Source organism: Melopsittacus undulatus, chromosome 3 (assembly GCF_012275295.1).
Source record: "Melopsittacus undulatus isolate bMelUnd1 chromosome 3, bMelUnd1.mat.Z, whole genome shotgun sequence".
NCBI classification, from domain to species: Eukaryota; Metazoa; Chordata; class Aves; order Psittaciformes; family Psittaculidae; genus Melopsittacus; species Melopsittacus undulatus.
Window position 1 is genome coordinate 20,188,502 of NC_047529.1, and position 14,292 is coordinate 20,202,793.

General features: G+C 37.6%; 1 protein-coding gene across 3 annotated transcripts in view; it reads left to right on the forward strand.

Moving 5' to 3' along the window:
- ITSN2 (intersectin 2) overlaps positions 1-14,292 on the forward strand; it is an 87,215-nt gene that overhangs the window by 39,048 nt on the left and 33,875 nt on the right. For all 3 annotated transcript variants that reach the window (XM_034060946.1, XM_034060948.1, XM_031046626.2), the window contains exons 9-18: positions 720-783; positions 2,487-2,624; positions 2,743-2,828; positions 3,808-4,070; positions 4,756-4,905; positions 5,117-5,257; positions 6,089-6,176; positions 6,770-6,909; positions 10,622-10,758; positions 12,916-13,361. In XM_034060946.1, the coding sequence (XP_033916837.1) occupies positions 720-783; positions 2,487-2,624; positions 2,743-2,828; positions 3,808-4,070; positions 4,756-4,905; positions 5,117-5,257; positions 6,089-6,176; positions 6,770-6,909; positions 10,622-10,758; positions 12,916-13,361 (1,653 nt within the window). The remainder of the gene's footprint in view (positions 1-719; positions 784-2,486; positions 2,625-2,742; positions 2,829-3,807; positions 4,071-4,755; positions 4,906-5,116; positions 5,258-6,088; positions 6,177-6,769; positions 6,910-10,621; positions 10,759-12,915; positions 13,362-14,292) is intronic.

Genomic DNA, 14,292 nt, shown 5'->3' on the forward strand with positions numbered 1-14,292 from the left:
AAAGAAAGCAGTTTGGAAAAGACACTGGAACTGCAGGCATTCATTGGTACTTTTAAAAAGTAATTTAAGGGAGTAATTCCTTGCTGATTTTCAGTGACATTTGTGCTGTGCCACATCATTATGGTCATTTTGGAAGACTCCACACAAAGTTAATACAAGAATAGAGTTTTGTTAAAAAGTTCTGATAAAACCAGATTACTCACTGCAGAGTAGAGCACTTGTCTAGAAGTTAGCAGGTGTAAAGTCAGTGTGTATGTCTGTAGCTGACTACATTTCCTATTTTAAATAAACCCTTACCAAGAAAGGGTTTTTATCTTATTCTGTCGATTTTGAGCTGTAGGTTTTATTGACCTGCCCAGAAAGGCACATGGTTCTTTACTATCAAAGGAAAGCTTTCAAGTGTGCTAGCTCAAGATTAGCTAGACAGTCAGCTGTGCTTTTGTAACAGCTGTGGAGATTACCATAAATATATTTTTTTTTCATGTCAGCTTTTCTGTGAGGTGCTCTTGAGTGAAAAAAACACGAATATTTACATCTTCATTGTGTTCAGGTTGTAAAGGCCGTTAAGCCTGGAAGTAAAGCCAACTGTCAGCCACTGATGAAAATGGATTAGATTAATGTTAGAAATAAACATGCCCCAGTTCATGACCCATTTTTTGCTACATGTGAATCTTTGTTCAAAGTGTTTATTTTTATTAAAATTTTAAATTTTCACTAAGGATTTCAAGCAAGGAATGCTCTTCTGCAATCAAACCTTTCACAGACTCAGTTGGCTACTATTTGGTAAGTTTAGTTACTGATTATGAATTCAGTGTGTTTATGGTGTTAAGAGAGGAAATGTACTGTATTAAATAAGAAATTACAGAGGGAAACCAGAGATTTAAAATCATAAATTGAAACTAAGCTGTTACTAAAACTAGTTTTTGAATTAGTTCTGTTTCAAAAGATACATTGACTCTATATTTTTCATTCTTTTTGTTTCTTAAACTCTATATAATAGTGCTGATACTAATTTCAGGTTTTGATTCAGTGATGTGCTAGTTTAACTGAGATGAGGGTTTGTTCATTTTAGAAGGATTCAGAAGTTAAGTTTTTCCAATTTAAAACGTGGAGGAAGATTTAGAATGAAGTTATTTTTCAGCTTTCTAGAATTTTACTGCAGTTCTTATAAAGATACCTGCATATTACACCTTTGTTAAGACTTGTCTTTAATGTGGTGGTGGAAGTGTTTACAGTTGTCTGAAAGCTTGAATAATCTACTCTGCTGGATTATGCCTTCAGACATAACTCAGATGTTACACATAGAATATACTGGCCAAGCAGACTTCACAATAGCTTGGTGCATTACATCCCTTTCCGAGTTCTCTTTCTTCTTCCTCTGTATCTCAGGACAGTCATTTATTTGTGTCTAGCAGCAGCAAGCTGAAATCTTCCTTATATTTGTTCAGCTTCTTTGATTGTATGCTGTGAAAGTAAAAATGGAGTGTCAGGTTGTATTCCTCTACTCTGGAGTATGGGGAAATGAAGCAGGTGTATAATAACTGTTCCCCTCCTGGGTGCCTGGCCTGGAGATATCAGTAACTCATGTGAGGAGGTCTGTGTACCCCTGTAGAGAGGATTAACAGCCCAAGTTTCAGTTTTGCCCAAAGTAAGGAATTGCCAATATTTCTACTGGAGTGCTGTATTCATGGTGATTACTGTAATGGTATTGTTATGTGTGAATAGTGCTGGTCTGTGAACATAATAAAAATCCCATTTCATCATCTCCTGCTTTTGTTTTTCACTGTGGTGTGTGTGTGTTGGGTGTTTGTTTTGTTGTTTCCTTTTCAATTTTAGCAGGGTTTGGTGTTTTTTTAGCTGCTTTTTTTTTTTTAACAAGCAGTTATTTTACTAAGTGTTAAACTTCAGTGAGCTCTAAGGACACATTCCTGCAATTGTGTCTACACAGACAGTTCCTTGAGAAAGGTTCCTGCCTTTTGGCAGGAAAAGGTTCCTTGCCTTTCCTGCAGTTCTGGAAACATTTCACTGGTTTACCCCCAATACACACACCACCCCAGCTGTGTGTAAAAAACTCTATGGAAAGGTTCCTGTTGTACAATTTACTGTAATATTATGTAATGTTTTGATTTATTTTGTTTAATTACAAAAAGTATGGAAAAGTGGTTTCTAGCATTATGAGCTCATTAAGAATGATGCTGGATTCTCTTCCCAGTTTGTCTCCTGGTGATTCAGTAAATTAAGAGATGTCTCTTAACCTTTCCTATCCTTTTGGTGTATTTTATGAAAATGTCTGAATAGCAGTACATTATTAAAAAAATAATATCTGCCATCATGAACTATTCTTGTTATTAATTGTAATTATTTTTGCCAGGAAACTTCACAGGAATTCTCTATTTTAAAACTGATTTTTAGAGTAAATTGTTTCAGCTGTCATTTGTGAATGATTGTGATGCTTGGTTCTAATCATTATTCTTAAAACTGTGCAGGTCACTAGCTGATATTGATGGAGATGGACAGCTGAAAGCTGATGAGTTTGTGTTAGCCATGCACCTAACAGATATGGCCAAAGCCGGGCAACCTCTGCCGCTGACTCTGCCTCTTGAACTGGTACCACCTTCTTTCAGGTACATCACTGAGGGCAGTGAAACATAATACATGTTCAATGAAATATTTTTTTTTATACAAAGAAGAGAACTGTGTTATTTCTCTAACAATGGTGTGCTGGTTTTGTTTTTCGTCCAGGAGTGCAAAAAATACTGAAAATATAAATGGAACTCTGCCATCTTACCAGCTTGTGCAAGAGGAGGAGCCACAGAAGAAACAACCTGGTAAAATAGGGTTCGCATTCTTAATGTGTAAGGCTGTCTTTGAAGGGCATTGAAACATTTAGAAAGTGCAAGACAATCAAATCACTAGGGAGCTACCTTTTGGAAGATAGATCCCTTTTAACTTGGATGGTAGGAGGATTGTTAAGTGGAAGTAGACAGCCTATTACATCTAATAGGATTGAGAAGGCAGAAATAAGGGCTGTTTTTAGCTGCAGGAAAGGAGAAGTGTGCTGATTAATAATGTATTTTAGATAAGAAATCCTTTATGGCCAAATACTGCCATGCTACTGCAAAATTTTTTTTCCTGTTTAAAGTTCCAGACATTTCTTTGTTCTGAACATTTTGGAAGCAGGGGGTCCCAATGTAGTTTTAATTCTCTGGAAACTAGATGCAGCTTGAACATAACATAGATTCTACTGTTGACTCCCTGATTCTAACAGCAAAGGTCTCTTACCTGCACACTGCATGACATGACTTGCCTCTCTTTTTGGAAGGGTGGTTGCTGGGAGCCTACACCATTCCTTTGTACCTCTTTTTATCCTGTGCTGCAGTAATTGAACTTGATCCTGGGTTTTTTTCTGGTGTTTTTAACTCCAGGAACTGTTACAGGGAGCACCCTTAAAAACTAAGCACTTTCTCTTTGTGTTAATGTTTCTTGCACAGTTGAAAACCTTTTTAACAGAATATAGTCTTTCATGGCTTATAAAATCTGTTCTTTCACATTTCCTCTAAAATTCAAGTTATTTTCTTGGTTTTAAACTACTGCCCCCACATACATTGGAATGGTCTTAGGAAATTTTAAAGGTAGCTTTGAAAAGAAAAATTATGCTTTAACAAATGCAACATGCTTATATCATCCATGACCCAACAACCTGAGCTTGCCAGAAAGAAAGTATCTATGTTTAGTAACATAACCAAAGTACTTGTCTGAGGGCAGTGTTTTGCACAGAACAGAAATAACTACCTTTCTTTATTTTAGTGACATTTGAGGACAAAAGAAAAGCCAACTATGAGAGGGGAAATATGGAGCTGGAAAAACGCCGTCAGGTCCTGTTGGAACAGCAGCAGAGAGAGGCTGAACGTAAGGCTCAGAGAGAAAGAGAAAAACAAGAGGAGAAAGAAAGGAAACGTCAAGAACTGGAACGGAAAAAACAGCTGTTACTGGAAAAGCAGCTGGAGAGACAACAAGAGTTGGAAAGACAAAGGGAAGAAAAGAGGAGGAAAGAAATAGAAAGACGGGAGGTTGTTTTCTTGAAATTGTTTTTTTAATGCTTTAAGGAATATGTGCATGCATATACAGTATTCACTTGACAGAGCATGCAGGGTTTGAATGCTGGCTTGGGTTGTGTCTCCTCACATGGCCATCGGCAAGTTGTCTTGGAGACAGACCATTATTTCTGTCTGAAATCATTGTATCTGTTGTAAATGAATCAAATGTTGGTACTGGTTGAAGATTTTCAGGACAGATGAGGTTTTCTTTGATAGATTTCTTAGACTTATGCAAAAATCTGCAAGCCAGACAAGACTGTAGTGAATTTATAATTGACAGTTGAACTTGAGACAGATTTGCTCCTACTTGTTGTCTCAGCCATCTGTAACACTTACTTGCATATTTTATATATAAAATGCTCAAAGGTTATGAGCAATATCTGTGTGCTCATTTATGAGCATTATTCGATGCTCAACAGACTTTCACTGTGAATTATGTAGCTTTTCTTCATCCTGAGTTAAGACATGGCATGAAGAATCTTATAGGATGACTTCCTCCATTCTTTGATCCTGAAATTTGTATATAAAAGAACACTTTTCAAAAGACACTATGTTGTGTTGCTGTTATGCTATTTAGAAACCGAGCACATTATATTAAATCATGGTCTCCGAGTTCTGCATCTCCGTTATAATTTAAGGTAATGAAATTATTCTGCAGGCAGCAAAGCAAGAACTTGAGCGCCAGCGACGATTGGAATGGGAAAGAATTCGTCGCCAAGAACTTCTTAATCAACGTAACAGGGAGCAAGAAGAAATTGTCCGGTTGACCTCTAAAAAGAAGAGCCTTAATCTTGAATTAGAAGCCCTGGTAAGACAGAAGTTTCACTACACACCTTGGAAACACTATTTTAGTGTATGTAAAGTTTAGCATCTACATTAATGGCTCACTAAGAGTTTATCACTCTGTTTTAGATAAGGAATCTCAAACAGGTAATTTGTGTTGTTTTAAAGAATTGAACATAAACGAATCTGCCCACAGATTTAGCGTGTGGTATAATTGGTCTTTGATTTCTTTGTAGACAGACAAACATCAGCAAATCTCAGGCAGATTGCAAGATATTCGAAGCAAAAAGCAAATTCGAAAAACTGAACTGGAGGCTTTAGATAAGAAATATGACCAAGGGATCATAGAAGTTAATCAACTACAAAACGAGCTTAAGGTTTGTAATTTCCTGTTAAGCTTGTGGTTTTCCTTTACTTCCTATTGCGAGTTTCTGTAATGCTGTTCATAATACATCCCCATAAGGAGAAGCAGTGAATCAGATTATAGTGGAGAGAGGAAATCTGCAAGGTCATCAAGATTGCAGAGGTTTTTAGTTTGTTTCTGTTAAAGGAATTATTATATGGATTACAATAAGCTGATAGCTGAGTTAGGACAGTTGTCAAAACCTCAGCTGTTCTTTTGTGAGTCAGTAATAGTGATTTCTCTTTAATTATAAATTATTTTATGGCTCCAGACTCAAAGTGTTATGAGGAATGTTTTTCTGTATGCAGAGCAAGTTGGTCTTTGGGTTGAATTGCCTTGCTGCTCTTCTTTTCTTTGAATAGCAAGACATGAATTATTTCAAATCAGTTGACTACCATAAATCACCCTATACTACAGTTTTATGTAATGCACATACACATCAGGGAAACTTCTTTTCTTGTTCCTGTGTGTCATGGAAAGTTAATATTAGGCTTGGGATACGCAACTTAAGTGTTCTCTTGGTAATATTTACACTTCTGGCATGCCAGGGTTTTTTCCCGGCTGTGTTAATGTGTTTTGTTCAAAACTCATTTAATTTTAATAGCATAATTTATATTATAATATAATTTATTTATAATATAAATACTGTTAGAGTATGGAAGTAATTTTTTGCTCTACTCCATAACGATAACTTGCATTCACATCATTAACATGAATTGAAACCATGTTTGAAAATTCACCTATTTGTTCTTACTGACTTACAAACAACATTAAAAATCAGTTATGTTCTCTTCAATATCTACAGGAGTATCAGAATAAACTAATCTATTTAATTCCTGAAAAGCAGTTGTTAAGTGAAAGAATTAGAAATGCTCAACTTGAAAACACTCAAAGTAAGTACCTGCAAATGTATTCTCTTCTGTTTGATTTCTGGCTTTTCATCACTTGTAAAAAATGCTGAACAATGCAGAGGTGTTAATCACACCTTGACTCTTCAGTCAGTGCCATTTTATTACTGTTTCATCTGCATTCCCTTATTTTCTTCATGTTCTAAGTAAGGGACAAACAAACACATTTTTCTCCAGAAAGCACGGGTTTTGCTAGAAACTTCATACAGACTATGCAGCCCACAGATATTATTACACCTTGTCTTTTTTTAATAGTGTAAACTCAAGGGAGTTTTATGTACAATTTCCACTGGTTCTAACATTGAACCCACTAGAAGTCCCTATCTAGAGAAGCTTCCTATGGATTGGTATGATATATGGAAAAAATAAAAAACAACTTGCAAATTACCCTGTATTTTTACATGTAATACCCACATGTCTCAGTTAGATGTTGTAGACATTTCTTCTTTGTGCTCTATGCAAATAGAAAGGTAAATCAAGGCATTTTTGCGAGAAAAGGGGTTGGGAAGCTGTGTGTATATTAAAAGAATTAGTGAAAAAAGAAAGGCTTGTAAAATTGCTTATCTTTCCTTATGCAGATACAGGAATCAGTTCAGTGCACAAAAAGTCCCTAGAAAAGGAAGAAATATGCCAAAGACTTAAGGAACAACTAGATGCCCTCGAGAAAGAAACTGCTTCTAAACTTGCTGAAATGGATGCCTTTAACAGTCAGCTTAAGGTACATGTATTATCTAAATACTTAGCCTTAAGTTTCTTTTATTTCTCCATCCAATCACAGAGATTGGTGGCAATCTTACCAGGCTTCCAAAAACCTTTCCCCAGCTTTCAGTGTGAAATAAGAATTACCAACAGGCTTGGAGTAAATAATGTAATAAAAATGTACTTAAAACTATTGCTAACATACTAAAATATGAACCTCTTGCTAATCATCGCTTTGCATGAATCAACTTTGCTCACCCTCAACTTTTGCCTTCGAGAATACCTTTTGATGTAAAAATTACATTTTTCAGGCCTTTGCAAATTCTGTTGTTATAGTACTGTGGTTATATTGGCTAATGTTTTTGAACTGTGGACCAATCACTAAACTTTTATTGAACATAGTAGGTAGCGGACTAAGGTATTGTGCTAAAAGTAAGCATAGCTAAGGAAGTGTGGGCTTGATGATCAGGTAGTGAGGTGAATCAAGAACTGGTTGAAAGGAAGAAGGCAGAGAGTTGTGGTCAATGGCACAGAATCTAGCTGGAGGTCTGTGACTAGTGGAGTCCCTCAGGGGTCGGTGCTGGGACCAGTGCTGTTTAATATTTTCATTAACGACCTGGATGAGGGAACTGAGTGTACCCTCAGCAAGTTCACTGATGACAATAAACTGGGAGGAGTGGCTGGCACACCAGAAGGCTGTGTTGCCATTCAGCAAGACCTGGACAGGCTGGAGAGTTGGGTGGGGAGAAACTTGATGAAATTCAACAAGGGCAAGTGTAGAGTCTTGCATCTGGGGAAGAACAACCCCATGTACCAGTACAGGTTGGGGGTTGACCTGCTGGAAAGGAGTGAAGGGGAAAGGGACCTGGGGGTCCTGGTGGATAGGAGGATGACCATGAACCAGCAATGTGCCCTTGTGGCCAAGAAGGCAAATGGCATCCTAGGATGCATTAGAAGGGGTGTGGTTAGTAGGGCAAGAGAGGTTCTCCTCCCCCTCTGCTCTGCCTTGGTGAGGCCGCATCTGGATTATTGCATCCAGTTCTGGGCCCCTCAGTTCAAGGACAGGGAATTGCTTGAAATAGTCCAGTGCAGAGCCGCAAAGATGATTAAAGGAGTGGATCACCTCCCTTATGAGGAGAGGCTGAGGAAGCTGGGTCTCTTTAGCTTGGAGGAGACTGAGGGGTGACCTCATCAGTGTTTACAAATATGTAAAGGGTGGGTGTCAGGATGATGGAGCTAGGCTTTTTTCAGTGATATCCAGTGATAGGACAGGTGGCAATGGGTGTAAACTGGAGCACAGGAGGTTCCACGTTAACATCAGGAAGAACTTCTTTACTGTGAGAGTGAGAGAGCACTGGAACAGGTTGCCCAGGGGGGTTGTGGAGTCTCCTACGTTGGAGATATTCAAGGCCCGCCTGGACAAGTTCCTGTGTGATGTACTCTAGGTTACCCTGCTCTTGCAGGGGGGTTGGACTGGATGATCTTTTGAGGTCCCTTCCAACCCTCTGGATTCTGTGATTCTGTGATAGGCCTCTTACTTTTGTGTAAGGTAAGAAATACAGACCCCTAGACCTGAAGGTATTTTTGTTCCAGAGACAACTCTTGACTTGTCTAAAACTGGGTACAACTCTCAGGCAGGGCAGCATGCATCCACTTAACTTTACGTGCCAGCTTACTCCTGGTGGCACTGATGTGAACTTTATTCATAAGGTATGGATTTATGCTTCGTGAGCATGAGGGCTCTGCACTCTCCAATAAAAAGAACACCAAAAATGTGTGAAAGTTTGTTTTTCTTTTTAAAAAATGGCTAAATGTAACATGCTTTTTTGGTTACTTGTTTATTGCATGGCTTGTTGTGTTCAGTGGCTGCTTCCACAATTCAGTCATCCCTAAAATATGTTTTCAAAATAGAGTGCAAAGATTAATTGGCTTTTTATCTGCCTTATCTTACAGTGTGAGAATATGGATGATTCTGTTCTTCAGTGCCTTTTGTCTCTGCTAAGCTGTCTCAACAACCTCTTCCTCTTACTTAAGGTTATTTTCTAATCTTTGGCTTTTTTGTTTTTTTAATTATTTCGCAACTTTGCTCTGCTTACCCTTTCTGTTTGGATGTATAAATTCTATTAAATACATTTTCATAAAAGGTAATTGATACGCGCTTTGTGTTTTTGCTAGCTTATTTTACCTGCTTAGAAATCCAAACTACAAAATACCAATAGCCATTTTATTTCTTAATAGACTATGTTCACTAGTTTGCTTTACCCAGGTATTTTTCTTTTCGGTTCACATAACATTAACAAAAAAATTACTGTCTTAGATGGAAACGGTGTCTCTCCCACTTTTCCATCTGTTGCTCTCTACCTATTCCATACATCTTGATCTGTGAATCAGGTTATATGAATTCTAGTCCAAGTTCAAAAGTTTAGCATCAATATCCAGAATATGCTACAGCAAGTGCAATGCTATTAAACCTGCAGATTAACCCAGTACTAAACGCTGCTTGCTGGTTTTCCTCAACACTGCTTTTGCCTGCCAGGGTCAGAAATCTGACTTTGAGAATGATTTATGAGAAAAAAAATAATCAGAATTACTGAAGTGACCTTTCCATTCTGGGTTATTCTGTCCTGAAATCAAAGATCTGAGAGTTTTATAATGCAAGTTTATTTCCACAGTGGTCCTCAAATTCTATGCAAAATGAGAAGTATTGACATCTGAATGTGTTTGGGGAAAAACTGTGGTCAGTTGCTTGATTTAGTTTGTTGCTACAAAAGCTTTCACTTTCATCTTGCCCTTTTCATACAAATTGCACTGTATCTCTTAGGCAGCGTGATTGGTAGAGGTGCATATGGTAGTGGGAATAGATTATTCTTAATTGCTTTATTTGCATTTATAATATCAGATATGAAAAGTCAGGGTATACATGTTGCATTTTTCAGTGTGTATCAGTAGGATTCCTAAGAAAAAATAATGTAGCATCTTACAGATGTTTTGTAACATGGTGACATACAATCTAAAGTAATTCTATTAATGTTGACTTTTTTATTTCTGTAAATCTGATTTTCACTGCACAAAAATCGGCATGAATGTTTGGGATAAAGTTTGTTATCAGAGGGAGATGGAATAGGACTTGAAGGATATGTTTAAAAGAGAAGAGTTGTGAAGTTTACAAATGCAGGGAAACTCCAGTCTCAGTTAACTGTCTTTAGGGTATGGCTTCCCACAGGGGTAAGCCTGCTGGTATTTCTATAAGGTTTTTCTGATTTAAACATGGGACTGATTCTTCAGGAAGCATCACAAAGGGGAGCACCCTGCAGAAGGGATGCATTCTCACATTTATGGTATTGTGTTGGTTTTCAGTTGAAGTCTGACTCCTATTGCTTATTTAAAATATGCTTCACTGCTTTCTGTGCCCTTAGATAATGTTGTGTTTGAGCACTCAGTTTTATCTTTCCTTCTCTTCTGTCATATTTGCCATTTCCAGTAGGTGTATAACTGTAAGGGCTCTTTGAAAGCCGAAGTTGCATCAAAGGCTTTGCAAACGTGCCATCTATTTTTATATTTCTGTTAATTTGATTTTTCTTTACAGTGACCTCCAGGGACTATTAACAACTTAATATTACATTGTCCATTTGTATTAAAACTTGGTTTACAAAATGTTAAAATGCCTGAAGGCTTTTCTTGCAAGATTGGCTTTGTTCCTTTTGATGTACTTCATTGCATTTCCTCCCTAGGACCTGAGAGAAAGTTACAGCACACAGCAATTAGCCTTGGAGCAACTCCACAGGATCAAACAGGACAAAATAAGAGAGGTAGAAAAAAGAAGAGCTGAACTCGCACAGAAAAAGCGACTGGAAGATGAGGCTGCAAGGTACCATGTCTGAATGTATCAGTGTTTCAGTTTTTAAAGCAAAATAATGCTGTGGTGGCTTTTAAGATGCTGAATGTATTAAATGAGAGGTCTAATCAGTAAAAATATATCCTCAATATATTGAGTTCCCTTAAAGGAAATGTTTTATATGGAACATCGCTGGTATAGGATGGTTTGAATTTACTCTTTCCAATCTGTTTTTATCTTCTTATAAAAAACCTAAAAATTATAATTCAGTTTTGATGGATAAATAAACCAATTAGTCACTTTGCTATTAAGGTTTTTGCTTCTTTAATAATTCTCACACGTTTAAAACTCCTCATGCATTGTGACTTGTTTTGCCAGCCTCTGAACATCCATTTCCTTAAAAGTACTTCTGATTGAGCAGTTAATAGGCTTTTGTTATGTATATCCGGACAGTTGTGAAATTGATACTTAAGACAAAAAGAAGATTGCTTAATTCCTACGTTAATCTTAAAAGCTGGATGAGTGATTGAGCTTTGAGTTTTAAATTTGATTCCTTTTTTTAGGAATACAGTAAGGAAATTCAAACATGTTTTTGAGAGGATCATACCTCCACCTATATGATGCTGGTTTTGTTCAGTCCAGCCTTGTATCAAGCACTCAAACTCCTACTGTCCTCAGCTCTTGGTTTCACGTGGTCTTGTTACTAACTGTTTTCCTTTTCGTTTATTTCACTGATCAAGAAACCATAGTTTCTAGGGTTCAATTATGGCTGTCTTAAAATGTCAGTCTGATTTTCCTCTCTCCTGACCTTCTACTATGAGCTATTTGGTTTGGGTTTAGCAGCCCTAGATTAAAATGGTGCCAGAGAGGGTCATGGGTGTTCTTAGTGAGCGGTCCTCAGCTTAAAATTGCTTTGATGTACTAGTTTTGACTTCTCATTCAGAGAAGTGCTGTGTTTTCTCTTTTTTAATTTGTGAGAGATTTTTGGTGATTCGTATTTGCTTTGACTGTTTTTAATGAAGTAAAGATAGTGACCTTGTATATGCAATTCATGGCCTCAACTCAAGACAGAATTTTACTACAACAGTGTGGTGGAGTTTCGTAACACTTGCGACAGTCCCTTGAAAAGAACCATATACTGTATGTACAAGGATATCCCATTAAGGGTTACATCTGTGCTTTTCAGAGGAAAGATCTAGACAGCTAAAATACAATGATTTTTAAGCATTTTGAATTGGGTAATAACTTCTTTGGAGAGATGAGGGATAAAATCTGAATAATTTCAGTGATTCTGTCTGCGGAATCATAGAATCATAGAATAGTTAAGGTTGGAAAGGACCTTAAGATCATCTAGTTCCAACCCTCCTGCTATGGGCAGGGACACCTCACACTAAAGAGGTTGGCTATGGTGAGGATAAATGTATTGAATGGATTACAACTGTCAAAGGCAAAAATTTAAGCAGCAAAGTTCAATAGTCAAAGGCTATTTTAACTGTATGTACCAGAATAAATTTTTGTTACTAATCTGTTTGGAAATCATAATTTCGTAGGATTATAGAGTGGTTTGGATCGGAAGGGACCTTAAGGCTCATTTAGTTCCTCCCCTACTGCCATGGGCAGGGACACCTTCCACTAGACCAGGTTCCTCCAAGCCCCATCCAACCTGGCCTTGAACACTGCTGAGGATGGGGCAGCCACAGCTTCTCTGGGCAACCTGTGCCAGGGCCTCAGCACCCTCACAGGGAATTCTGCCAAATATCTAATCTAAATCTCCCTTTTTTTAGTTTAAACCCATTCTCCCTCGTCCTGTCACTACAATCCAATAATGAAACGCAGATGCTACTTTGGTGGACAGCTTAAAACCACCTTTCTGTTCAGTTAACAGATCGCTTCTTCCACATCAGGGTATAGGTGAGCAGAAGTGTTTGTGGAAGCATGGCAGAAGTGCACACATGCCAGTGTTTTTATAGCAAGAATTTTAATCCATTCGCTATTTATATGTGAAGTATAGTGGCACTCACGATAAGACAAAGCGTGATCTCCTGCGGAACAGCTCATCTCCCAGAGAGGAGAGCAATCAGTGTCAGAGGCTCGGTTTCACTGACAAATGCTGTCAATTACTCTATGAACACAGTCTCATTCATTTTTATCTGAATGTTCACCTATGTCTCTCTCATTATTTTCTTTCAGAAAAGCCAAACGGGAGAAGGAGAACAGATGGCAGGAAAATATCCAAAGGGAGGAGGAAGAGAAAAAGAAGCGATTGGAGGAAGAACGAATGCAGGAAAAAGTTCAAGAAAAGCTGAAAGCTGAAGAAGCAGTTGCTCTGATGAGGGAAAGGGAAAATAAACAACAGTTTTATGCAGAGGAAGAGAAAAATAGGCAAACTGCAATCTTGAGGGAGACAGAACAGCAAAGGCAGAGGCAACTGGAAGAAGATAAAAGAAAGCAAGAACAAATTGCAAGAGAGGCTGAGGAGAGGCGTAAGCAGAATGAAGAAATTAAGAAGATAAAAGAAGTGACTAGCTCTCAAGAGATGGAGAAACACACTTCTAAATTAAACATAACTGAGAAGTTTGCAGATCTCTTGAAACCAACAGAGGGTAAAAGTCTTAAGCCACCCTGGAAAAATGAAGGTAATCTTAGTCTGTTAGATTTTTGCTTTAATGATTCTCATTTTCCTGAGCATTTTGTCGTTCTTAAAATGTAGTATTATTATTAATGTGACATTATAGCAGGCTTATTGTCTAAAATATTACTAACAAAAAAGAAACAATGCTTAATGTCTTTAGTGTGTTTTAAATCATCCTGTTAACTTAGGTGCTGAAAACTCATAGAAGTAACCTGTGACTGATTACAAATCTTCCAGTGATCCTGGTCAATAAATCATAGATGCTGGAAACAGTAATAGGACCTAACTGTAGTTGTGGACTTTGAAAAATAGGGGCTTAACAGTATTTTTGCTAAAGGCAGTTTTGGTTAGTTTCATCTTTCATTAGCTCTTGTCAGTTTTTATTAGCCACCTTTATTGCTGAGTTCAGCAAGAACCAAATCAGGACGTTGCTTAAGGATATTTGCACACTTCAGCTATACGTTGTAAAACATCAGCAGTGTCAATCACGGACTTGGAGAACAGAGGTACCAAGAAACTAGAACTGATATTTTGCTATTCTAGGTTTCTGAGTAAACCATACATGCTGCTGAACCCTTACTGTTGCAACAGTGGTATCTTTTCAACTTGGATAACTGTAGTTATGTTAAATGCGACTATAGTAAAGCAGTGGGTTAGCCAGAGCAGTTTGGCAAGGAAAAATGAGAAGATAATTTTTTTTTTGCTTCAGAAGACAATGCATTTTAGTGTTTGCGTTACTTTACTGTGATTTGCATGTTGAAGTCTTGCACTTAATGTATCCCATTGGCCTGCTGTAGCTGGTGATTTCCTTTGATACTTGCCTGGGGGCAAGAACTGTTCTCTTCTTGTATTCATACCTGTTGCTTAGAATGGGGGGGCTTCAACTAAGTGCATATCTTTTAGCTGAGTTAAAATTATAACTAATTTTCTTACCC